Source organism: Zootoca vivipara, chromosome 3 (genome assembly GCF_963506605.1).
Source record: "Zootoca vivipara chromosome 3, rZooViv1.1, whole genome shotgun sequence".
Lineage (NCBI taxonomy): Eukaryota > Metazoa > Chordata > Lepidosauria > Squamata > Lacertidae > Zootoca > Zootoca vivipara.
The window spans coordinates 97,658,518-97,685,879 of NC_083278.1; the positions used below are offsets into that span (position 1 = coordinate 97,658,518).

The following is a 27,362-nucleotide window of genomic DNA, read 5'->3' on the forward strand; positions in this document are numbered from 1 at the left end:
TTAGTTAATCTGTGGGGTTGGTTGATCCATCAGCCACCCATGGCAGACAGCATATCGGAAATTATGAATCATATCATATCCTGGAGCAGTACAGTCATGCTTACTTTTTGATAAAGCTAGAGAATCTGATATCCCACCCCGTGCATTGAGTTTGTGCATTTGTAAACTTTAATTAAGGAAGCAAACAAGTTGGGAGTACATTTTACACCCCTGAATATACTTTTGGTGTAGCAGTTTTTCATTAAGGAATGCAATGCTACTATTATGCATGTGCATTGGCGCTAAAGTAAGGTTACCAGATTTTTTGAAAAGACAAAAAAAGTTATTAAAAAGGTTATTTAAAAATAATAATTAAGAAGTAATATCTTCTCTTCTGTGGTCTCTGCTGCGCGGCCTTCCTCTGGGCCCCGGCTTGCTCTCTTGGAGCGCTAGCCGCCGTGGAGTAGGCTCGGGTCAGGCCTGGGCTCAGCCACATGTCCTTGCCCTCCCGGTGTTCTCTCCTACCTTTCCTCCTCAGCGGCGGCGCAGCAACGTCGGGGCTCCCCTCTTTTTTCTCCTCCCTCTTTCTCTCCCTTCTCCTTCTCTCCTCCTCCTCCCTGCATCGGCTCCAGGGTATTCCTGGCCCCGGAGCACTGCTGGGCAGTCAGCTGGGTGGCCAAGCACTCTCGCTCCTGACTCGAATTGGGCCACAGGGGTTGTGTGTCAGCAGTTCCCCCAGTTGACGCACCGGGCATTCCCGGTTTCCCCTTCGGCAGTGGCTGCAGCAGCGGCAGTCTCAGTAGCCCGGCGCCAGCCTGGTAGCGCAGTTGGCTCTGGCTGGCTTCAGGAGCTGCTCGCTGCTGTGGCGCCTGCCATTTTGTCTCACCGGAAGCCCCCATATGATGTGTCCAATGATGTGTACCATGATGTGTACCAATAAATCTACAACACTTAAAATTGAAATCTGGGGACATTTCGGGGACGGATTTTGTTCGGGGACTGTCCCCAGGAAATGGGGACGTCTGGTAACCATACGCTAAAGAATTATTAGAGTATAGTAATAGCCATATTTATAACATATGTTACGTATCAGAGCAGTCAGGGATTTGGATGGCAGATTTGTAGCAAAGTGGAAGCTTTAGGGTATGAAAAGTGAGGTTTGGTTTTTAATAAAGTCATTTAGTGCGTAGCCACGAGGTACTGACAGCTTTATTTCCCTTTTCTTGCCTCACCCTCATTATGTATGACCACCCGGTTCCCTTAATCTCTGTCAGTTCTATCCCGACTCTTCTTGATCTTTCTTCCAGTCCTGTGGCACTGAGCTGTCTTAAAGCTTCCAAGGGTTTTCATAGTAGCTTTCTAACACACTCTGTAGTCGTCCTGTCTATATTTTTTCTGTGTATCTAAAAATGGGTATTCACCGTTGTTCTCTAATGGCAACCAGTGCTGCCCATAACAGCCTGGAGCCTGCAGGTTCTTCTCTGGGTGCAAACATTCTCAAGTTGTTCTAGAGTGAAGATTCAGGTCAGTTCAGACTGTGACAAACAAACAAACTGTCAGAGGTTGTTGCGGCTACTCAAGAGTAACGACTCTCCACATGCTTGTCTTTTAACCGTCTTTATTGGTGCACTCTATTTACAGTGTAACGGGGTGTTGGAAACATGTCTGCTCATTCCGATCCAGAATCCGGCACTGCCACCCCTGCGCGACTTCCCCCAACATAAGAGTCGCGGGACAGTGAATCTCCTCCCCTTTCTCCTCCTCCGTAATTCCGAAACCGGGGGAAAAGGTCTACGCTCCGTACTTTCCCTTCGCCCCTTTCCCCTTCTCTCTCTTCCCGCCTGTGGAGCCGGGGCTCTCCCGTGCTGCTAGAGACCTGGCACTCTCTCTCCGTTTCCTGACTAGCCTCTTCAGAGCCCGCGTTTCCATCACTGCTTGGGGAGGAGCTGCTTCTGATGAGAGGGGGAGGTTCTCTATACTCTCTTCCCCTTACACAAACAAACAGTATTTTTTACCTCTTTGCAAAAAGGGTTGTGGAAAAATAAGGTTTTGTTACTTTATTATTTTTATTGTTCATTCCGTACAGTTGTATTCATTTCATGATAAATTCCATTTGTCTTCAATGTTCCTTTTTGTTGTTTTTCTTTGTACTTAATTTCAGGGGGAGTATAGGCAACTAATAATGCCTGTTATTTTTGGTGCTTTTCATTTATTGACATGGAATGTTTCAGATCTCCTTACCTTCTAAAACATCAAATGTGCCAAATTTCAGATGGGGGGGGTTCCCCTCTTTTCTTACAGATAATTAAAAATGCCATTGCAGGCACAGTGTTAACTCTTTGCTAAACTGAGAGGGGGAACGGGGCAGGTAGGGAAAAGCACGTTGTGGAGTAGATTTTAAGAGCTTAAAGGAACTATAAGGTAATTGAGAAGCTGGAATTTTTGTGAGGACAAAGGCAAAGCCCAGAGGAACCCACAAATGTTCTGTTTCCCAAAGAGCAATGTTCATGCATTCTTGCAACAAAATTAGCCTTTATCTTTCTCTAGCCATTTCTGTTCTCTGATTATGTGCCTGTAGGAGCAACATAAAAGGTTTAAAGAGGGCTTTGTCTAAATCTGTGTTATCTTTCATTCACACACACATACTTGACAGGTTTTTAATGAAAGGGGTCTCTCAAGCTTGGCAGATATTATTCTATGAAAATTATCGAAATGGAGATGGAATCCATTATCTGCGGAAGACATTTTCACTACTTTGATCTCCAGCAGTTTGGCTCTAATCCTCATTGCCCAAACACAGGATCTCATTTTACATTCAGCTTGCATCTGACTCCTGTCCTGAGCCAAAAGATAACGCCCGAGAGCTAGTCTGGCTGTAATGGTTCGTTCTGGTTTGGCAATTTCCATGCAGCATAAAATCAGATGGTTGTATGTATAGTAAGTGCAAGAATGTTACTGTGTTAGGGTTGAGATAACCAAGTTCCATTTGGACTTTCATAAACACCCCCTGCAGTGGTTACACAAGCTGGATTGCTCAGTTGGTTAGAGCATAGTCCTAATAACGCCAAGGTTTCAGGTTTGATCCTCGTAAGGCACAGCTCTGCAATATTCCTGCATTGCAGGGACTAGAGGGTCCCCAGTGTCCCTTCCAACTCCTATGATTCTATGATACATGCACTTGGTCATCTGTAGTGACTAATGCAAATGGAAAATGTCTCCAAGGCATTGTAAGATGGATGCCATGTAACCTATCATTCCAGAGGGCTATCTGTATAGATCCTGCTGACACTCAGCAGAGTTTAGCCAGGTGTAGAGCACCTGGTTATCTGAAAATCCCATTTAGAACAATGACTTGAGTCTCAGCATCCTTGGATCATGCTTCTCATCTTAAAACGGGGCTCCCATCCATCTACAGGAACTTAAGGATGCAAAGAGAGTCTGTTGGATCAGGCCAGTGGCTCGTCTATTCCAGCATCCTGTTCTCATAGTGGCCAGCCAGGTGCCTACAAGTAGAACTTGAGTGGAAGATCACCTTCCTTTCTGTAGTTTCCAGCATCTCTGTCTATGAAGATGGAGCATAGCCATTGTGGCTAGAAGCCATTGTGATAGCCTTATCCCCCATGAATTTGTCCACCCTTCTTGGTGGTCCTGTTGTGCACCTCCCTGGAAACCTCTGGGTGAAGGGCCATCTAGAAATATAAACAAATATTTGCAAACAAATCACACAGTGCTACCTTTTATGCAGCCAGCAAGTAAAATCTATCACCCAGGACAATTTGTTCTGTTGAACGTCGTTTCGACACAAATCTAGCCCTTTTCAGGTAATTCAGTGTGACTGAGGGCAAAATTGATGCTGTCGGAATGCGCTCCTGGGGGGTGGGGGGATGACAGACCCCCCAGTACCTCTGAGCGTATCCGGGAAGGCACGTCTCTGGAATGGCATTCCCCTTCATTCCAGAGTGCCTCTCTGCGACACTCCTCCTTGGAAAAGTGCACACAGGTCTTCTGGCATTTCACAGTAATAAAAAGAAGACATCCGTAGGTCTCAACTACGTTTTATTCACACTATATACAGAGGATCCATAATCACGCCTGTGTTCTCCACCTCAGGCAGAACAAGACTGTTGCATACTGCAAAACTGAAAGTAATATAATACAACAATAACCACGCTCAGACGGAAGAGATAAAACAGTCTTCCGTTCCTACACTCTTCTCAGACATTTCATGTGATTTATACCAATCACACTACCCAGCATCAGGTACACAAAATTCTAACAGTACCAGCCCTGCCCACTCCTGAAATTAGAATGCCTACTGGTCTCTCCCACACCATTCCCATCCCTCACGTATTTAACATTAAGGTCAGATGGGGGCTTGGAAGCATGTTTAGCTGAGCAACCTTAGAATCCTCTCCCCAACCAATCAGGAAGCCTTTATTCTTCAGTTTATATGGATGCTAGTGATTTTAGGATAGATGAAAGGGGGAAACATTGACATCTCCCCCACCCCAATTCTTTCCTTTCGTCAAAGCAATTTTAAAAAAAATTATTAAAATCAAACTTTATTGAGATTTAAATCAGAACATATCAAATCAAGACAGAACAAATTAAAACATATCAAATCAAAACATAAGAATGCATACAAATCATCATATTTCCAAAGTTTTTATCTGAAAAATAACTAATATCTAATACAGAGTTCAGTTAGACCTTCCTGTCTAGTCTCTTTTCTCAATGAAATTCAACTAAAATAAAACGTACACCAAATATATCTAATAAACATGTCAAACAAATAAAATATTTTTCCTCTCCTTTCATATACTTCCACTTGTCAAAGCAAATGTTATTCCTCTTGAACATCCGATAAATGCCTGTTTCAGTTCTGAATTTATATATTCCCTGTGAAATACGAAAGCAGTTTCTCCATGTTTTTTCTTTCTTTCTGTCTGACAGGAAATTTAGAGCTGTGGTAGTTGTGTCCCTCCCATTCACAACTCCACAAAATTGGCAGCCTCTGAGGTATTGATCTATTATGGTAATGCAGAATGGAAGGGAGTTCACCTACAGTTCAAGGGCGAATGAAGCGTCTCAGATATAGTTTCTGCCTTTCTGATCCCTGGGAAGGATCTCAGAAATAGTTTCGTTAATAGTACTCGATGGCACCCAGCCAAAATTTCCTCAGGTTGCTGCGTGCAAAAGGAAGTTGCTTTCGCTCTGAAGTGGCCAGGGCAATTCCTCTTCTCATTGAGCAATGTCTGAGCCCAAGTGACTGAGTGCACATCAGAGCTGTTGAATTATCTTCATAATGTTCCATGTGCAGTGGTAACATTTAGACATTTAAAGAATACAGTGGTCCCTCGACTAACAAATTTAATCCGTTCCGAATGCACATTCGTAGGTCGAAAAGTTTGCAAGTCGAAAAAAGCGGTTTCCCATTGGAAACAGAAAAATTCGTAAATCGAGTAAACCGCATCTAAAATTCGTAAGTCGAGAAAACCCCACCTAAACCGCAACGGTTTTCCTTTCGGATGTCGACAAAACATGTGGCCTTTTTTTTCATTCGTAACTCAAAATTTCGTAAGTCGAGGGACCACTGTATTATCATTCTCAACATGGTGTCTGGGGGCATCACAATGCCCACAGACACCCCCTTGGCACCCGGCAAGGCCCCTGGTCCTTCCTAGTTTTTTAATGGTTTTCTGAATTTCCAGTTCGGGGAAGGGGGTTGCCTCGTTTTTTGTGTGTCTTTGTGTAGCTGCTCTGCCTGTTGGGGAACGCCCTTTCAAAGTTTCTTCTGCGAAATTGGTACTTTATGGTGCCCATGGCAGTTCGTTAGATTGCCAAATGTGCCACCAGACACAGAAAGTTTGGGGACCCCCTACTAAATATAAATACATTAGATATCGTTGCCATCTCCTTATAAAACAGACAGGGCAGTACGAGCTATTAATGTACATTCCTACGTAATCATTGTCATCAGATCATATTAAGTAGATAAATGTAATGGTGAGCTGTCATGATAAGGTGTGCAGTGGGACAATATTGCTATGGACAGCAGTTCATCTTATTAAACTGAAGCAGTAGGTTAATGATGGTGGCCGTGAAATAAGAGCCATCTGGTGGCCATAACCCATGGAGGGTTTTGAAGAATGAGTTGCAAGGCCAAGTTATCAGAAAAGAGAGAGAAAATGACAAAAGACCTGGAATCTTTTCTGTAGATGACAATGTACTCTGTCTTCCATGGAGTCACAGTGCTGGGCAAGATATGTTTTAGTCTGATTTAGCATATATAGTTTAGGGATAGAGATAGAGATCGATATATTTGTATTCATAGACTTCACTTTAATAGTAATCTTGCTCTCTGATCTAGAGTATGGGGGGAAAATCTTTTAAAAATAATAACCCAATACAATCACCTGGCAACCTGGTGGTGTTTGGTTTATTTTCATTCCTCATGATAGTCTTTGAAGTTAAAAGAAAGAAACTTTAAAATTAAATTTTATTAAACTTCAGTATTTTATACAACAACAAATGCACTCCAAGTTCAGCAAATTGCTTGTTTTGTTAACTGCATATATAGAGTTTTTATTACGATGATGATTTGTTTCTACAGTATTCACAACCTTTACAGAATAGGACAACATTGAAAGCTTGGGTGGGTGGAAAAGTGATATTTATTTTGTGTGAAGGAAAAATGCTTCCTGTGTAAAATGGGGGTGGGGGGGAGCAAGTTATAACTCTTTTTCCAAATGGTGGTTTATTGATTTTTAAGGATATATATATATATATACACACTTCAAAGGGCTGTTTTGCTTGGATTCCACTCAAGTACCGTTGTTGACTGACAAGCCGGCCACACATATACCAGATGTACAGCCTTTTTATCTTCACTGTTGTTCTATCAAAGCCAATCTCAAATGCGATAAATCTCAATTTGAATGTCAGTGGGGGATGTTTTTGAAGGCTGTTACGAATTACCTTCTCATTGCATTTCTCGTAGGTCAGCCGGGCCTCCGTGAAGCTCTCTCCCTGTCCTGCATCACTAATGGAAGTACAGGAAGCAGAAAAGCTAGCCATAGTCCTTCCATACCGATAGCCCGAAAAGAAACACTTTCGTCTGCTGCTAAAAGGTATACCTCATCCTTGAAACAATGAATAAATAAACTCGAGAAATGTGGGACACAAGTCAGAGTATACTCAGTCCGCAGAGCAGGGTTCAAATCCCTACCCATCCAGGAACCTCACTTGTGAATAATTTGCAATAATTTATATACCGCTTGATCGTAATAAAAACCTCAAAGCAGTTTACAAAAAGAACAAGACTATAAAATTACTCATTGAAAAAAGCAGTTTATAACATTCCAAAAATACGTAAATAAAATCACTGATAAATTAAAACACATTTCCACATTCTACAGGCACCCCCCCCCAAAAAAAGTCTGCCTGATGTCAGTAGTCAGCATGAGTATTATTATTGTTATTCTTACTATTACAAGTATTACTACTATTATGAGAATTTTTTAAAAAATGGCTGGCTATATCACTTTGTAGCCTATTCTGCCTTCATTCTCCCTTTGTTTTGCCTCTGTTTTACCAGCTTCCTGATTTAGGGCCAATTATTTCCATTTTTGTCTATCGAAAGCCCAAGATACAAAAAGAGATACAGTGGTACCTCGACTTACGACCGACTCGACAACCGAATTTTTCGACTTACGGATGGGGGTAATGGCCGCGTGCTTACGAATGTCTCGACATCCGAAAGAAAAACCGCGGCGGTTTTAGATACGGATTTTTCAACTTACGAATTTTTAGATAGGGACTTACAATTTTTTTTCGTTTCCAATGCATTCCCATGGGAAATCGCATTTCCAATGGCGTTTTTCGACTTACAAAATTTTCGACCTACGAAAGTGCCTTCAGAATGGATTAAATTCGTAAGTCGAGGCACCACTGTAGGGAGGATAATAGAAGCTGAAGTTAACTACTTTTCTTAACCATTTTGCTTGATGGCCAGAAGCTAACAAAAACATGTTTGTGTGGTATTCTGATATATTTATAGGTCCTGGGTGTTCTATTTGTTGCATTTGAAAATCTTAGGGCTTTTCCTAGTAAAGACACAAAGCTGAAGCAGTTTCTCTGCAGGTCTGTGCCATATATTTGCCATGTGCCCATTTGCATGATGATGGTTGTGTTGATGCCTGCATTGTTTGTGGTTTAAATACAGCCTGTCCCTTAATCCCTTCTGCCTTTGACCTACAGGAATGGACTGCGTTGTTGTATGTGCAAATAAGTCCAAATTGCTGTCCTTTGAAATTCCATCGCTCTGTCCATGGTGGAATAAGATAGTTTCGCAGTATACCAGAGATAAGGAACCTGTGGCCTTCCAGAATGGCCAGTGATCAAGGAAGATGGGATTTGTAGTCCAATGGCATCATGAGGACCAGTTTTCCGATCCCTGCCCCAGGAGTTAATGATCTTAGCTCATACATGGTGAATCTAAATATTCCCCATCAAGTATGATATATACCATATTAGTAAAAATGCTGCTTAAATCATCAATATTTGAAACATATTTTAATAGCAAGCAGAACATCAGTGGTTGCTTTTGAAGCCTAGCTGTCACTGCCAAACGAGTCTCGATTCAGGATGTAACTACCCTGGAAGAGACAAAAAAGAAAGAAATATAATATTTGATTTACTATAGGATAACTGGCATGATGGCTGTCACAATACCAGCAAGCAAGGGCTGCCAATACATCTGTCATAATAATAAACTTCAAAGTTGTTTTCTCTAGTGGTAAGACATTTCCTACGGTTTGTTTTTCCATACAATATTGCTTTGTCAGAGATCCTGGAAAAAGTTGAAAGTTAATTGCAGCAGTGACACCCCCTTTCTTCTTAACTTTATTTTTCAAAAATATAAACTATAGTTGCATCCAACAGTATCGCTTATGCCGATGGAAGGTATTTTGGTACAATGGAGTCTTCCATCAGCAGAATGGGGAGGGCCTTTTTTTAACCAATCCCTCCTCAGCTTGCAGCTTTCCATAGACTTCCAAAATCTGCTGCAGATGGTTCAGGTATCCTGTGGGAACAGTTTAGGCAATAGCATGGGGGCTGCAGGGGCAGAAATCTCCTCCTCACTGTTCTGCTGGTGGATGATCCCTGCTGGATCAAAGAGCAGAAAGGAAACCATTGGATTCAACCCTTTAAAAAATTCTTAAGGAAAAGAAATATGCATGATAAATTTGGGGGTGCATTTATTTCTTAAACAATGAGACCAAAATTCTACTTTGTTCTTCAGAATACTAAATGTGCATCTGCAGAAGGTGAGGGCATATAATTTGGATGATTTAGAAATATATTAGACATAAAAACTACTCTGTTGCAACTGCTTGCTTTTTGCATAATAATAATAATAATAATAATAATAATAATAATAATATGTGAATCATAGAATCGTAGAGTTGGAAGAGACCACAAGGGCCATCCAGTCCAACCCCCTGCCGAGCAGGAAACACCATCAAAGCATTCTTGACATATGCCTGTCAAGCCTCTGCTTAAAGGCCTCCAAAGAAGGAGACTCCACCACACTCCTTGGTAGCAAATTCCACTGCCGAACAGCTCTTACTGTCAGGAAGTTCTTCCTAATGTTTAGGTGGAATCTTCTTTCTTGTAGATGTGAACACCAATACAGCACATAACAACCTATATTCGTGAGTTTCAGATGATTTATGTAATCTAAAATAGAGCCACTTTTTATGTTTGGTAGATAAATAAAAGATCTTAAAGCAAGCTGTTTATGAAGAAAATGAATTGCATATTTGGTTTCTGTAGCCGTTAACCTGACATATTATTTCTTTTGCACAAATGTTTTCATTGTGTTGGGTTCTTTCCCCCCTTTCGCTTTTCTCCATTTTGTGTTCATTTTAAAAATACAATCTTTACCTCTTTCTTATACTTTGTTTTTCAGTGGTACAGAAAAAAGGAAGGAAAAACTTCACGGACAAACAGAGAAAAAAGAGGACTCTCATTCTAATGATCAAAACCCACAAACTCAAGCATCACCTTCACCTTCTCCCCAGCCCTCTGCACAGACTCTCCCAACACACAGGCAGACCCCAGAAGTCAAGAGCTCTGCTCCAGGCAAAAGGTTTCCTAAGTACCCAAGTACACAGCTAGGAAGTGGTTGCAACGATACTAACATTGCGCTTTGCTCCCAATTAAAAGCATGCCTATGTCTTTTATAAAAACCATTTTTCAAAAGATTAACATAACGGGTTGGTTTGCACATGGTGCTAAGCCATGCTTTTAGTGGCACAGCATATGTGTGAGCTGGAAGAAGTTTTAGGAGAATCTCAGACTCACATGTTGTCTCTCTGACAATGACGTTCCCCAGCCCCCAGCTCCAGTCCCTGGGAAATGAACTCCTTCAGAGTTTAGGTTCACTTTTCACGAATCCTGGCTTGTTGGAACCAGAGGCCCTGGTTTATGACAAACTCTGGTCAGTTTCAAAACAGCTTAGCTGCGCACTGTGGCTTTATGAAGCTGGCTTTTGATGAAGCACAATCCTTGGTTCATGTCTAATGGCTAGGGAGGTTTTGTGGAAAGTGACGCTTGAACCTGAGCCAAGAGGCGGGGTGGAGGGCAGAAACGAGCCCATGGAGCAGGCCAATTCCAGGCCGTGAGCATAACTCAAAGCCATGGTTTAATATGACATGCAGACCAGCCAAATGAGGCTAAATATTCCCTCTCCTCTTTTCAAAGGAATGGTATTCCACTGTTTGCCAGAGAGTAGCTGTCCCCCCCCCCCACGGCCACTTCTTCTAAGCCCCAACCCCAGGGCTTTGTACTACAGTGAAGCATGAGAAGGGGAAATTCCTGTGAAAGTGATGGAGCTGACCCAAACAGCCCTGTTGAGCGTGGACTCCCTACTCTCAGTGGCATTTGGCCACTCAACTGCATTCATTTAATAGGGAGGTGGAGGGCAAGAGCAGGGAGGTCATCATGGTGCAAACATACTGGCCGAGCCCATCCAGAGCTCCCACTGGTACATAGGCATCATGCCTGCCTTGCTGCTGCCTTGCCCCTCTGCATCCCAGTAAGAAGCAGCAATTCAGTCCCACCAGCCGCTGCCACCTACTCTGACTGTGTCAGCCTCTCCCCAACCACAATTGATACAGCCAACTTTCTTGTAAACGCAGTAGAGACACTTTCAGTTTAATGAGCTCGAGTCCAGCATCCACGTCTATGGCCATAACAGAAATCTGCAAAGATTACATTTGAATCTAAATGTGTTCCATAGTTTCTGTAAACACATATCTAACTAATACTTTGTGCTGCCTGCGCGTGATGGCATACTACTAATAGCTCTCAGGTCTGCTTGGTATAGTTGCAAACTTTAATTTTGGCTCCTTGTTTCTCAAACAGCTGTTCAGTGTGTTGCTTTGCCTTCTTTTTCGGTCTCTGCATGGGTGCACAGTGACCCCTTCCTCTGTTCACCAACGATATCTAGTTCTTTACACCTAGATTAACTGTATGCCTCCATCCGGCAACTCCTGCAGCCAAGCATATTGCTCTGCTTACCTTTGGACCACCTTAGCGAGGCTGAGATGGGGGATCTTGTTATCTGGGCAGCCCAGGAGCTCCATGCACACTGCCCAGGCTTGCGCCCTGGAGAACTCGCTTGCATCTCAAGCAATTGCATTAAGTTTTAGGCTGCAATCCATTAAGGTAATTAATATAAATATCACACATACACACCTGCCGTAAACCAGAAAATAGAACAAAGACCATTCATGAATTGAGCAACAGCGCTGTCTGTAACAAAACCACCCACGATCTTTCTGCGTGTATGTAAATAAGCTGTCTAGAGATCAGCCCTCAAGTGCTGCGTCAGGGTGGTATTGGATGCTAAACCAAGCAACATGAGAAAGTGAGTTCATGGCTGGATGATCTGTGCATTAGGACCTCTGCACAGGACTGTTCAATGGACAGATGGGATATAAATTCCTGTCTGAAGTCTGTGCCTGCACCATTCCCCATAGAGTGCTGGGGGAACGGGGACAATGCAGAGGCACCCCTAGACCAGTGCACTAGGCTTTAGTTATCCCTTTTTTCATCAGTTTACAAATTCCAGATGTTGCTTGCTGCTGTACAAACACGGGGAGTTTCTTACACCAACCAGGTCAGACTGCCTAGTCCAGTATCTGGTTCTCCAGGAAGAGTCTTAGACAGAGGTCTTTCTCATTACCTGCTACCAGACTCTTTTGGCTGGAGGTATCAGGGATTGAACCCGAGATTTTCTGCTGGCAGAGCATGTGATCTATTGCTGAGCAGTGGGTTCTCAGTAAAGTTAGGGCAGAGTGCAGAAGCAAGAAGCAACACCCCCCCCAGTGCACTTGTAGTTCTGGGACACACACCTCTCCAGAAGAGGACAATAAAGCTGGGGTGGGGGGAAATGAACTGCTATGTCCTTGGAACAAAAATTCTCAGTGCTTCTGAGCAATAACTATGTAAACTGAATAGAAACAGAAACAGACTCTACAACCTGGAAAAAGACAATGCATGTACTTCTCCAAACCAAGAAAAACTTTAACAAATATATATATATAAGATAAAAACGAAACAATAATCCTTTCGCAACTGAAAGTAGCAGTTGGAACGGTCTCCGAAATGATTCAAATACAGTGGTGGTTATTATATCTTGCCGTTCTTTTTCAAGAGAGAGAAACTCCATAGCAGGTCACGACTATTAAACCTCACCTTCAAAATATATCAAATTTTAGTACCCTAAAATAACTCCAGAATTGGATAATTGAATCCAGTTCATTCGGATAATTGAATCAAATTGAATCAAATACCAGCTGCCTGACCATCTCCTTAGTTGCTGCGTACACACCATAAATTTAAAGCACACAATTTTCCTGCCAAATAATTCTGGGAACTGTAGTTCATTAAAGGTGCTGGGAATTGCAGCTCTGAGAGGAGCAAACTTGAGTCCCCAAGATTATGTGAAGGAATCAGTGTGCTTTAAGTGTATGGGGTGTATATGGCCAGTATTGTGTCATAGGCTCTCAAGGGCCTTAAGCAAAGTTCTGTTCCATTAATTGCTACCCGATCATGTTAATTAAAGATGCCAGGCATTGGAATCTGGGACCTTCCAAACGCAGAGCAATATGGCCCATTACTGAAAGCAGCGCCAGATAAATAACCCTTAAAATATCTTCTTAAAATCAGACTTACGGTAAATGCTTTACACAGAACAAGTTCTCTCCAACCACATCAGCAGTTAAGAGTTGTCGAAAAACAACGATAAGAGTTACATGAATTAAACCAGAAATTCTAAAATTCATTTAACTTAGCGGAAGGTGCTTCAAGATCAAAAAGTTTCAAAAGTTATGTTAACTCTCCCTTAACAAAGGATTTCAAGAAGATGGTTGCACCAGTCATACTTCCAAAAGGGGGATGGGGAGAGATTCCAGAAATTCTTACTGCAAAGTTAATTCAATCATTATAAACTTTCTTACACCGCTTGGCTCCTAATACACATAAGCAGAATTCCTCTCACTATACTGGTCTTTCCTAGCCCTTCCTTCTCATTTCATTGTTCTGCATTCCTTGAAAAGCCCATGTTGAAGGTCTGAGGACCTCCAGCAGAGTGAGATGGGGCTCTGCAGGCTTCAGCATAAAGAGGGTATCTCGCGTGAGTGGAAATGTTGCCTGCTTATGCCAGAGCACCTTTGAACTGAAGCCTTTGTATACCTGTGACTCTTTCTGCGTATCACATATCATTCCCCAGCACCTGGACACATAGCAAAGTAGATAAACTTGTAATTGCCACACATCCGGCTTGTGTGCTTTCCCTCTAAATGGAAATGCTTCCTGCGTAGGAAAAGCATAATGTTTGATATAGCCCCAACTAATGCATGTTTAAGTCTTTCATAAACTCTTTCTCTGTTATCTTGCACAAACTTAAAGTGGACTTTGGTCTGTTCTCCTGTCTGGCATTTGACTGTACGAAGGCATTTGTTCTTGGGTTTCGCATATAAATCTGCCAGAGCAAAAAGAAATGTCTGTGTGCAGTTTTCCCCCCTAACGTTTGACTTCCTAACTTTTTTCGTCACTTTCCCCCCCTTTTTTAGCTTCTGAAGGTCTTGCAGAAATTAACTTGCCGTTGGTAGCTTTCGCATACCACCCTTCCGGAAATTGTTTTAACTGGATAAGTTGCTAGGCTGTCTATTGGGCAACTGTGGAATTGTGATGTGAACTGACATCTTCCCCTATAACCGTTCTGAATCTAAAACCAAGCAAAAATAGAAGCAGGCTTTTAAGAAATCTGCATTTGCAGACATTTGAATTGCAGATGGTGTATTAGATGATCAGACTACTCATCCATGAAAGCCTTTGTTACATTTAGCAATAATAATAATAATAATAATAATAATAATAATAATAATAATGGCAGATTGCAAAGTATGGGAAAGCATAGCACATAATTTTAAAAATGGCGTTTACATAGCACTTGACAGTGTTCCGATGTTATACTGATGAGGTTTAAAGACTGTTGCCCTTTTGACGGTTTTCAAACATCCATTTAGATCGCTTTCTCTTATCCTTATTTCTGGGGTCTTCTGGATTTGCTTGAAGGATGTCCTGGCCTGGCCTCCCTCTCATCTGCTGCTGCTTGAGCTGCTGTGTTTCCAGTACAAATTGTTACGCGGCATCATTCATTCCTGCCTTAACATGCGACATAAAATGTGCTTGTTTTCTAGCGTAAAGAGATCATCAACACTTGAAAAATCACACAGCGCATGGGAAAGTTCAGAAGAGAGCCGTAATAAACTAATGAGGGCAACCTCTGCCTCAAAACTGATATCGAAAAGTGGCAAGAATGCAGACAAGTAAGCGCTTGATTCAGTGCCGAACCTTTTCTCCCGAGTTAATGCTAAAGCTCTTGCGAAATGTGTATTATATCATTGTGTGGTCCTTCACCCTGATTTATAACTCCTTTCGTGCTTTGATACACAACTGATGCTCCTGAACATTAGAATTTCCCCCTTTTCCGGTTCGTGTGTTGCACGGAATGAGTATGCAATCAGAGTATACAAACCCTGTGCGCACAGATAGTTAAGCTGTACACTCATACAGTTATTCACATGTAGCATTCAGTGAGTGCACAATCTGTACATGAGTGTTGGAGCTTGTGCCCAGTGGTTTGAGCTGCATACTGTTTCACTCAAAAACTTGTCCATGTGTAGAGACAGCTTGTGCCAGTGTTCAGTGCCATGTATGAACAAAGCTCGAACAATGCAGCTCTATCTGTTGGGTGAAGCTCTACATGCATTGCAGCCTTCTACAAAATAATAAATAAATAAATAGTTGGAACCGAATACTCCCCCCCCCTTAAATACCTGGCTTGAATAATCAGCTCTTTGTTGGATTTGTATTGTTTAACTGTTTACCCCAATTCCACAATACACCAGGTTACTTTAAGTAGAGAAATTTATTTAATTATAGCTTTTAGACGTGTTATGTAATTGTAAAATTCCATTTTTAAACATGTGTTTTATCCACCTTTCAGATAGATGGTGACTATGCAATTTTATTCACTATAGTTAGGTGTCTGTTACAAAGCTTTCTTTCCCAACATAGTCGAAACAAAAAATAAATAAATAAATCCTTCCAGCAGCACCTTAGAGACCAATTAAGTTTGTCATTGGTATGAGCTTTCATGTGCATGCACACTTCTTCAGATACACTGAAACAGAAGTTACCAGACCCTTATGTATAGTCAGAGGGTGGGGAGGGGGTATTACTCAGAAGGGTGGTGGGAATGGGTGATTGGCTGATAGGAATTGTAGTCGTCAACACTCCGGCCCCCATGGCAGTTTATTTCCCGGGGGGAAATCCAAAAAAAGCTCAACAACTTCAATCTTCAAAAAAAACTCAAGAAGTTTGGGGTAAAATTCCCCCCAAAAGCTCAACAACTTCAATCCTAAAAAAGGTCTACAACTCATGCATGTCCACTTCATCAAATCTGGCCCTCTTTGAAAAAAGTTTGGGCACCCCTGACTAGGCTCTCAAACTAACATTTAATAACATCTGTCATTTTCTAGTTAATGTTTATATATATATAAATAAATATATATTAATTGAACCTGCATTTCTTTCCCTAGACACAAAGATGTCATCGTCAGCCAAGGTAATTGGAAACATTTGTTTTTGAGGTTACCTTTACTCAAGGTCAGCTTGTTGCTTCTGCTAAGACTGATAAATCTATTTCTATAACCAGTTCAGATAACTGTAATAAACCTACAAGTTGAGTCATGTTTTAATATGATGGTTAGTCCTTGCTTCAAAGTGTACTGCATCTAGCGGCATTTCCCTATTGGCTTCAGACCTATAAAGATGAAAAGAGTATCTGTGTCTCAGAGAAACTTTGCATGCATGAAGCTCCACCTGCTTATAAGTGGTTTCCAGTTTAAGCTGCTCCACATTCACAATTCCTTTCTGGGTTTGTATCTGCTACCTTCATGCTTAAAAGCCAGCAACGCTTCTCATGTGTCCAAACACTCTGAAGAGCGCAAATCATTCACACGAGGCTCTGGATCAGAGCGAGAAACTCCAAGCACTCTTGAAATCGGCTCGGTCTCAGCAAAGAGGATTCTGCCTCTTGTGAATGTTGTATGGCATTCATAAAAAAACCCAGGGAAATCTGTGATGCATATATGATGTGCTATATCTGTTTCCCATGTTCATTTTTAAAATACTAGATTGGGTTTGAATGGTAGACTTCACCCAGAGCAGGAGACACCTGTAAGTTGTTTTATTTCTGTCCCATAACCAGCAAAAATGTCAACTCGAGAAAAGAACAGCCAAGGTAAGGATTAAAACTATGCAAGCTGGTTGCTTCCCTAGTTAAATGCTTTTTTTGATCTTTTATTTGGCTTTTTAGTCTTTCCAGAGCACATGGGTTCAACCTATTCAATTTTAAAAGAAACCTATCCCTGTATTTTTTTTAACCTAAATAATGCAATATTGTAATTAAGAAGCATCATATCCCTCCCTCCAACCCACATACTCAAAATCTGAAATGTTAATTGATACATGCTTAATTTCCTCTTTCCAAGAATTGACATGATATACATGTACATTAAACATTATCCCCGCAATTGTCTTCTAACAGTATCCTGAAATGCCAACTAAAAGATCCTTTTTGCCCTTGGTATTCTGGGTTACAAATTGTGTACTATGCAATCAAATAACAGAAAATATCCTCCTTTAGTAACAATTTTTTTAAAAAAAAAGATTAAAGTTTGTTTCTGTCAGTAAATTCTGTCTGGCTGTCTGGCTGATGCTGGCTTGTTGATAGAGAGAGGGGGGAAACAGTGTATGTATTGTTACTGTCTGCTAAGAATATTATTCCTGATTGAGAATGACTGGCTTTGATCTGCAAATGTCACTGAAGCATGAAGCTTGAAACCTGGAGCATGTTGGCTCATGTGCATGTCATATAGAGCATAGCCATTGCATTTTATAAAAAAAATCACACACAAATCCTATTCTTTATGCTTTCCACAAATCTGTAGTCTGCACAATTCCCTGCTGAAGAAATCTGGGGATGCCTTTCCCTGTACTCAGATCACTTGCTTGCCTTGTAGCAGCTATCTGTTCTATTCCGCAATTGTTTGCTTCTGCACTCCTCTTGTGGCACACTGTGTGTAAATTATTGTGATATGTAGAGTATATGATATATAGGAGAGCATAGACCTTAATGAGCTCGTGGGTTTCCCTATCCCTAGAACTCAGGACCATGTTTGGGTTCAATCTTACTGCCTTACTCATTTGAACAAACAAACAAAATTCAAAGTGGGGATAATGGAGTACAAAATAGGTCTGAGCAGGTGCTTTTTCATTCTTGTATTACGTAACTGTGTGCTTAATATCTTAATTAATGTTGTTGGTTAGCTGGTTTGGATGCAGATGTGAGTAGCAGTTCAACGCAAGGTGCCTCATCTAATTTTCTTACGTAACGGCTGATACGTTTCAAACGGCAAGATGTTGAGAAGGGAAAAAAGCATGATTAATTGTGAAACTGAAAAGCTATGACTTTTGGTAATTGACATGTTATCCCTGTTGGAGCTTTCTCCGGTAGCCTTACGACTTTATAATGCCCTTCAGGCATTTTCCGAATCTTGCTGGTGTAGTTGAGAAATCATATTGGACGAAGCTGTAAATTCTCGTTCCATTGTGAAACCCAGCTTTGGAGCTCTGAACGTCATGTGTGGTGGCGAACTACCTGTCTTTTTCTGGCACCTCAATTGCGTAACACTTACAATGGCATAAGCATTCATGCACTGGAGTCCCCTTTGTCAGATGTGTGAACTAATGGAGCGCTGTCTCTCATATATGCTGTGTTGCAGTGAAGTGATGGACTATGGTTATCTTAATGGGAACGAACCTACATGATTCTTGCATTCATGAGCTTCCCTTTGCTTGTTTGAAACAAGGGAGCTTCCTAAGTCCAGATTTGAAATTGGTTTCAGTAAACCGTAAATAAGACTGACCTCAGTTTGCCCAAAGTTGGGCATAAAATTCTTTGCTCGGAATCTGTTGTCTCGAAGGTTTTTCTTTACCGGATGACACCAGAGATCGAACATGGGACCTTTCCCCCAAAAGCAATGCATGCCCCTTCTCCTGCTGACCAGAAGTTTCTATGCTATGGCCCTTCCCCCTGGTAAGCTGAAAGTTTCTGTTCTCATAAAAAAATCAAAAATAAAATCAAAATGAGATTCCAGAGTAGAACTGATGAATTAGAACTTGCCAACAAGTATTATTTCTGTTTGTTTAGGCCTTCATTACATATCTTTAGGTGCCAGTCAAAAATGTTTGTCTATACCAGAGCTTCGTTTAATCAGCCAATCCATGGCCTCTTATATGTGTTGTGTAGGAGGCGAGCTATTGGTTTGCTTTCATCATGTATTATGTGTCCTCATTTTGTAGTTTTATGTTGTGATCTTCGGATGAATGGCATTATACATGTTTAATAAATAACAAAAATAAATAATAATGATTTCCTCTCCTACTAGTAGTGCTAGAATAAATTACAAATTACTGATATTACAAGTGGTCATTGTGCCAGTTGTGTACACATTTAAGGTTTGCATGAATTATCATAGGCTAGCTGGTGACCGCGGGTGGCGCTGTGGGTTAAACCACGGAGCCTAGGGTTTGCCGATCAGAAGGTCGGCGGTTCGAATCCCTGTGATGGGGTGAGCTCCTGTTGCTCGGTCCCAGCTCCTGCCAACCTAGCAGTTCGAAAGCACGTCAAAGTGCAAGTAGATAAATAGGTACCGCTACAGCGGGAAGGTAAACGGCGTTTCTGTGTGCTGCTCAGGTTCACCAGAAGCGGCTTTGTCAGGCTGGCCACATGACCTGGAAGCTGTACGCCTGCTACCTCGGCCAATACCGCGAGATGAGTGCCACAACCCCAGAGTCAGTCACGACTGGACCTAATGGTCAGGGGTCCCTTTACCTTTAGCTGGTGGTTTTATTTTATTTTATTGCCGTTTGGCCCTGCTGTCTACTTTCTCTCGTTGCACCTGTATATAAAAATACTTGCCAACTGAGGATATCTGATGAAGTAGACTCTGGTCATGAAAGCTTATGCCAACCTTACATTTGGGGATGGTTTACATACAGTCTCACACATCCAACTATAACACGTTCAAGTGTGGGCACTATAAACACGTATGTAGATGGGAATCTATTGTTGCTCATGTTTCCTGTTGCCCTCCCACTGTGTTGAGTCCAAGCCACTCACTCGGCAGTTCTGAATTCCTTCTAGTTTTTCAGGAGTCTCTGGTCTTCAGAAATAACAGCAGTTACAAAGGGGCAATTGCATTCTTTCCTCCATGGCGTCTGCTGTCCTTTTGTAATTGTCGCCTTCAAATTCAGAAGATCATTTCAAATATTTGTTCTGTTTAAATAAAAGAATTCATCATGCCCACTGCATGCCCATGGGGGCACCCTTCCCTTTAAACCACTTCAACTCTCGCAGCAGCTATAGCCAAGTGTACGTGCATTTTTTTAAAAAAGCGTACAAATTCTTTGAAACTAAACATCTAGAACATGCCGTGACTTTTAGAATCTGTTCTAACGGTTTAATAAATTTTCTGCCATGTTTGGCTTTAGATCAAGGATGCAGTTGTGTGCCAGTACCTATTTTAAGGACTTTGCTTTTAACTTGGCTGCACGTGAAATACAGCCTTTATGCTTGGCTGCCAGGGGCAGCAGGTCTCTACATGCAGATGCCTTCAGCAATAATGGCGGAAATGAGATACAGGATTACATGTTTAAGTACCTGATTTGAATGTATGAAATTATGAGGCCCACCTCCTCCCTAAAGCTGGGTTTCTTCTTGAAGCACTTTTTTGTACATAGAGCTTTTTTTAATGTAGGGAATTCATTTATTTTTGTTCCTTAAAACTAATAGAATAAATTGAAGGAAGGGATTTTTCTCACCTCTTATAATTGCGCACGTTGCAATTTACCTTCCTAGTGCAGAATGGTTCTAAAAGAACTCTAAAAATTAAGACCATGTGCCCGTTCAGATCAGATCAAATTTTATTGCAGCTATAAGCTCATACACCATGTGCCCGTTCATACATTACTTCCTTTGGATTTCTTTTAATTTTTTAAAAAATAGCACATTGAAAGTGACCATAGAATAGAGGTGATGAGCATCTTTGAGTCTCTTCCTAAATGCACATCCAACTTACTCCGCATTGCAAAGATGCATATCTCATCTCTTACTTGGTTGCATTGTTGCATTTATTTTTTTTCCACTGTGAGTTGCAGCAATGAAACATTGGAGGCAACTCTGCAATTATTATAGAAGGAAAACCTCCTGCAGAAAAGGCTGCCGAATCATATAAGTGCTACTACAACACCACAGATTGGTGCTGTTGTTTTTCTGTAGTGAAAAGACCGCCATTGGATCAGAATTTTAACAGTACGATCTCTTTCCTTTGGAAAACGAGAGTCGGTCTCAAGATGGCCTTAAATCATATAGGGGCTGCTTGGAATTGCCTCTGTGTGACGGCTTTCCCCCACTGCAATATGTAGAAGCGCTTCCATTTTGTACTGCTGAACTGTGTGGAGTGTTTGGATACCAGTGACATGTGTTGCTGGCATGCATACCTCATGATGCCCAAGTACGTTATGGCAACCGTCTCACATCTGTTAACAGCAGCGGCAGAACTAAACCACTGAATGGTCCATTTCAAACTATCATTGCATGATAGGTGAATTTGCAGCTGAATCACCATGGAAAACATCAGCCTTCCCACTCCCTGCTTGAACATGACACCAATAAGAAACTACGAAAGATTATTCCTGATTTCTAATTATGCTATGGTAGCGAGCTTTTGGTTCACACAACTTTTCTGCAGGCAGCAACAAGAGAAAACCTTGGTTTCATGTGAAGATGAGTTCTGTGTACATGGATGCATGCAATCCATTTAATATGTATAAGTGGGCAACCTGTGGCTCTTCAATAAGCCCCAGCCAACTGTTGTAGCTCACCAACATCAGAAGGACCAGGCTTCCTCAGCCTCAGCCCTCCAGATGTTTTTGGCCTACAACTCCCATGATCCCTAGCTAGCAGGACCAGTGGTTCAGGGATGATGGGAATTGTAGTCTCAAAACATCTGGAGGGCCGAGGTTGAGGAAGCCTGAGAAGGACTATAGGTTTCCCATCCCTGCTACGAAAGTTATCACCTTGAAGCAATTCAGGGCATGTTTTTTTATTACAAACATTCCATATGCTGCCTTTACAGAGCTTAATGCAAAGGTTGCGACTCCCACCAACCCGATGATGACGTTCGAAATTAAACCAGTGTCTCCTTCCTCTTACAAATCATTTGGGTGTTTTGTTTTGTTTTTCATGTTGGTACTGTTTGTTCCAAGAAGAGGCCTTTTGTTTTCTTATTTGGACGAAAAAGGGCAGGGGACAAGAGGGTATAGGAAGTATGTTTGAGGTACACATGAAATACTTCATCTTATTATATCCTTTAAAAAAAACAGTTTGGGAGGGGACCAATAAAGTTCAGTTTGATGTTCTGGAACACGGCAATTAAGCTAATATAAATTAAAAGGGAGTTCAACTGCTGCTTCTCCTAGCTTGTATTTACAGGAATTTGTCCCTGGGCAACAACCTTCTGTTTGGAAAAAATGCTTTTGTTGATACGCTGCCATTATCTGTACAGTTTCAAAAAAAAAAGTTTTGCATTAATGCTATAATTGCCCTGTGGGCTTGTATACCTAAGAGAACGTTCTGTAGTGTTGGATTTCAAAAAAGAGAAACAAGGATGTGTGTGAGAGGCTTTACCACCCCCACGTAAAGTTGATAAAAATTTGTTTATACAGACATTTTAATTTAAAAAGGTCTGAAAATGCGCTCAGTGAGTTCTCTGAAGTTTGCGTAGCATACCAGAAGAAAACAATGCCACTTTGGTTTTCCTGTTATTTCTTTGGGGTGAGGAAACACGAGAGATGCTTGGTGTCTTTTGTCAGTGCTATTTATAACCTGAACTTCCACAGCACCACACTTTAACCTCCTGTTTCTCTCATGGCACTTCTGAGTTCACTTAGGACAATAATTGCATTTCATTTATTTCAGTCAATAAGAAGTTGAGAAAGAGAGAAGAAAACAAAATACATAAGACACAGTATGATACATTAAGTACAATATTAAATATAGAATTTAAAAGCAATGTAAAATATCGAACCAGCAGGAAATATAAAATAATTATATTAAAATGATGAGGAACAACTTAACGTGTTAATAATTTTAAAATTAGGACAAGATCCTGCACTGACAAGCTATTGCTGCCACACAAAAACAAGCTTCCTTGGCAAGTAATCTCAGGAGACCGGTCAGCCAAAAGATAATCAATGTAAAACACTTGAATCAGCCTCCATAAACCTTTGGTCTTCAGAAGTTGTTGAACTACAGTTCCCATTATCCCTGGCTGTTGGCTAAGCTAGGTGGGGGTGATGGGGGCTGTCATGCAACAACCTCTGGGGATCCAGAGTTGCAGCAAGGCTGCCTTAGATAATAGAAAGGTGATCCCACCCCTTGAAAAATATTGATTTATGCAGATTTAATAAACCGTGAATAGAATGAAACTATAATCCCTTTAATTCAGTGACTGCTGTAGTTAGCTTTAAGTGAACGTTTATCAGTCTGATGATAATGTTGAGATGCGTAAAAATTCCCCCTTGGTAGGTTTTACAGATAAAACACCAGAAGAAGAATAAAGCTTGCTCTTAAGAGTTTAATTGGGATGAGGTGTATGTATTATTTACCGCATACACCTTACCTCTCATTTTAATAACATGTTTTCTTAATAGACTAGGCCTTACCTCACTCTCTCCTATGAAATTCTTTTTAGGCTCTAAAATGTAATGGTCTCTGTTTGTGGTGTAATTCACACTACAGGCTGCCTATCTCTTAACTTTTTCAGTGTATCTAATCTATTTTTGCCATTCAACATGCTGTGGTTGGGGGTGAGTAATCTCAAAGTGGAGACAGTCTTGTGCTCCACCACAAAGGAAGTAAATTTTCCATATGGCCCAGAGCCCAAAGTTGGAGAAAGGTAATGGGATAGTTATGCCCACCTGAAACGCAGTGGGATGGCATCTCACCCACCAGGCATGGCTTAATGTGCCTCTTCCTCAACCTGTAAAAATGGGTCCTTGCTCCCTGCTACTTGCACCTTTTGCTTTTTCTTAAGTTGTGCCTTGGGCTGGAAGAAGAGAGGCTCCCGCGCGACCGCTGATCTCGCTATCCTTAGAAATTTTTAGGAGTGGCCATGTAGAACCACGTAGAAATGAATACCAACTGAATGGGGAAGTGGGGAGAAGCAGCAAATGTTTACAAAGATTCAGTACCTTTCAGTAAGAGGGCAGCAGCCCATAGATTACATCCCTCAGGCTTTGAAGCTGATAAGATGGGTGGTTGGTGGGTGGTGAGAAAGAAGGATGTCTTTGTTCCACCTCCTTATGTCTGAGCCAGGAAAGTTGTGCGGAGGATGTCCCGCCAGGATCTGTATCAAATCCATAGCTTACAATTTTTAAAATGTAGTTCTTTACAGGGCCTGTTAGCGTTTCTGCTTGCAAAGCAAACTCACTTACAGGGCATGCTTTTGTTTTGTTTTGACAGAGGGAGAGTACATCAAGATGTTCATGCGGGGACGACCAATCACAATGTTTCTTCCTTCAGATGTAGACAAATATTACGAAATCAAGACAGAACTGCCTTCTGAGAAATTAAAACTGGAGTGGGTGTATCCTTATCACAAACCTAAAAAACAAAAACAAAAAACCCCAATGGTTTCTCCCCCCCCCCAGTGGCTTTTTCTTTTTTCTTTCCCCACCCCACCTCTCCTTTTTCTGTCTTGTTTTCTTTTATCACCGTGAAGCCTGCATAATTTAATAGTAGTGTAAAGAAAAAGAAAAGTCCTTCCTCTAAGGGAAAAAATAATTTTGGGATCACTAAATAATAGGCTATTGGTTTTCATCTGGTAACCACTCATACTTTCCTGGTGCTGTTTGTGTTGACTTCTTCCGTCTTGCTTGGCACAGGCGTTTTCCCACAGTCCCTCCAATGCTTTGCACATTCCACACAGTTAAGCACTGGGTTACTGTTTCGTTTGAGAACATTTAAGAGTTTCCTTGCAGGATCAGATCCAAGCGCCCCCTTTAGTCCAATCTTTTCCAGCCTTGTTGGACCTCCAGTGCCCCTTCATCCCTGAGCGTTATGTATGTTCTCTGGGGAGGTGGAAACTGGAGTCCAGCAGAATAGGGGGTGCCAAGATTGGGGAAGCTTGATTTAGTCCAGCATAGGATATCTAGTGCTAACACCCCAGGAATGTTTCCAAATAAAATAGATCAGTGCAACGAGATGTATTAAGGCTCCTATACCTTTGTAGTTTTTAGTTAGTCTGGAGAGAGCTAAACCATGAACCCAGATTTGGTCAACACACTAAGCCAAACCATGGCTTAGCTCGGCAAAGTAGCCATGATCTCCTCTAGGAGTCCACATGCTCATGCATCCTTGCTAAATCATGGTTTGGTTTAGCATAATATGTGATTGAGGCCAGTGACTTAGTGCTAACCATGGTTAGAGAAGATGCTGCCACTATGCTAATCGCCTGAAATAATAAGGGAGTGTGTGTGTAGGAGTATTTTAACTTCCAATCTCCTTATGTTTTATGTGTATTTATTTAAAGCATTTTTCTCCCACTCTTTAGTCAGAAAAGACTCCCAAGAGTAGTTGACAGATTTCAATAACCAGACAGTCCCTTCACAAAACATGATAAAAAAGTAAAAGAGATTTGGAGGGAAGAAGTAAAACAACAGCAGCTAGAAAGAATTATTGTAATGAGCAGCTGGAGTTTAAAGATTTCAAGGAGAGGAGAAGCCAAAAGTTGCTGCTTTTTCTGCAGAGCAGGTGGAGAGGCCCTGCAGCCGTATCTCTCTGCCTCTCTCCTCTTTACCTGGGCCTCTTTTATTCGTTTATATTTTTTAAATAAAAAAATACCCTACCTGTCTGTCATCTATACGGCATTCAGGGCAGTTCACAACTGAAACCAGAAATATAATAATAAATAGAGATAGGTAGCAGAAACTAAAAAGAGAGGTGTCAGATAAATATTTTATTTATTTTCTTCGTGTTTCTATTGTGCAGAAGTTGTTTTATCTCACACCCTATTTTAAAAAAATTACTTTTCTCCCGCTGGAATCCTTAAAAGGGTTCTGAATATTTTGCAATTGCAATTCCACCTTGCGAGGAGCTTTTGGAATTTTCACACACTTCTTTTAAAAGGCCAAATGGAACTGATACACTTCCTCTCCGGAATGGAGCAATAGGAAGGCCTGTGCTATCTGATGCAATTCCATGGCTGCAAAACAGGTTAAGGTACTTAAAGGTTGTGCAGCAGCTTCTGCTATTGCCTAATGAAAATTTCAGATTTCAGATTTACAAACTTGACTCTGTTTTAATCTTCATACTTCTGGGTAGTCTTTCTGTGTTTGTTTGATATTCATGCAACTTGCAGTACGTTTGTTTCCTATGTGGCTTTTATTGAACACACACGCACCAAAAAGCATGGGGAATCTGAGTTCCCAAAAGTTAAAATAGATGTTTGCGGAGGTACAGTGTTTCACATCTGAGGCAGCTTATGAAAGAACGATCCATTCATTCCCATTGCCACAGACCTTCACGGTGTGAGATTTCTGGAACTGATTCCTTTTAATATTCATGGATTTTAAAAACCTTGACTTAAAAAAAAAAAGATACGGCTATCGTGGAAGGGACTGTCGAGCCAATGTTTACCTCCTTCCTACTGGAGAAATAGTATATTTCATAGCATCCGTGGTAGTACTGTTTAACTATGAAGAGAGGACTCAGCGCCACTACTTGGGACATACAGACTGCATTAAATGGTAAGTGTTATGAAGTGGGAGGTATACATGCTTTTTAAAGCTTCTGTGGTGTGTCTTACAAATGTGACTATTCATATTCTGTACCAGGTTTTGCATACGAATGATACGCTGAAAATACTAGCAAGCAAGGTCATTTGAATCTGGATTAGAGCAACAGGGTTTTTTTCAGTGAGGAAGAAATAGAAGTCTCCTTCTCTGGTGCTTGGTCCATAGCAGGCATGGGATACATTTTTCAGCCTTAAGACCACATTTCCTCCTGGGAAACCTTCGAAGGACCACAAACCAATGGCAGGCTCGGCCAGAGGGAGAAGCGGGTGGAGCAACAAATGCCATTTTTTCTCCCATTGTAGAGCAGGATTGTTTCTGGACACATTCACACATGCTCCTCTCTGTCCAGACAAACAAGGGTTCAAGGACCCATTTCAGCCAGGCAAAAGCAGTCCAGGTGCAAGGCAGACTCAGTGAGGGTTGTGGCATGGAGAGAGTTCTGAAGGCTGGAGAGGCCTAGGAATGCATTACAGGCTGTTGGACTAGATCAGGCATAGGCAAACTTGTCCCTCCGGATGTTTATGGGACTACAACTCCTATCATCCCTAGCTAACAGGACCTGTGGTCAGGGATGATGGGAATTGTAGTCCCAAAACATCTGGAGGGCCAAGTTTGCCTATGCCTGGACTAGATGACCCTTGTAGTCCCTGCCAATTCTACGATTCTATGAAATCTTCTCCTTCATCACCATATAACAGATTTAACACTCCATTTAACACTCCAAGCTGCACACAGACAGCAATGTGCTGCTGTTGTGCTAAAAGCTGTTCAGTGACACACTCTTCTTCCTTTTCTCAGAACAGGGGTTCCGTGAAAGGGCA

At 41.5% G+C, this 27,362-nt stretch overlaps 1 protein-coding gene across 5 annotated transcripts in view; it reads left to right on the plus strand.

Annotated features, from left to right (window-relative positions):
* Positions 1-27,362, plus strand: part of EML4 (EMAP like 4) — a 162,683-nt gene that overhangs the window by 102,223 nt on the left and 33,098 nt on the right. For 2 of the 5 annotated variants that reach the window (XM_035111226.2, XM_035111223.2), the window contains exons 3-9: positions 6,980-7,109; positions 9,953-10,132; positions 14,754-14,882; positions 16,158-16,183; positions 16,829-16,861; positions 24,209-24,332; positions 26,344-26,493. In XM_035111226.2, the coding sequence (XP_034967117.2) occupies positions 6,980-7,109; positions 9,953-10,132; positions 14,754-14,882; positions 16,158-16,183; positions 16,829-16,861; positions 24,209-24,332; positions 26,344-26,493 (772 nt within the window). The remainder of the gene's footprint in view (positions 1-6,979; positions 7,110-9,952; positions 10,133-14,753; positions 14,883-16,157; positions 16,184-16,828; positions 16,862-24,208; positions 24,333-26,343; positions 26,494-27,362) is intronic. The other 3 variants (XM_035111227.2, XM_035111225.2, XM_035111228.2) reach the window with 3 other exon arrangements.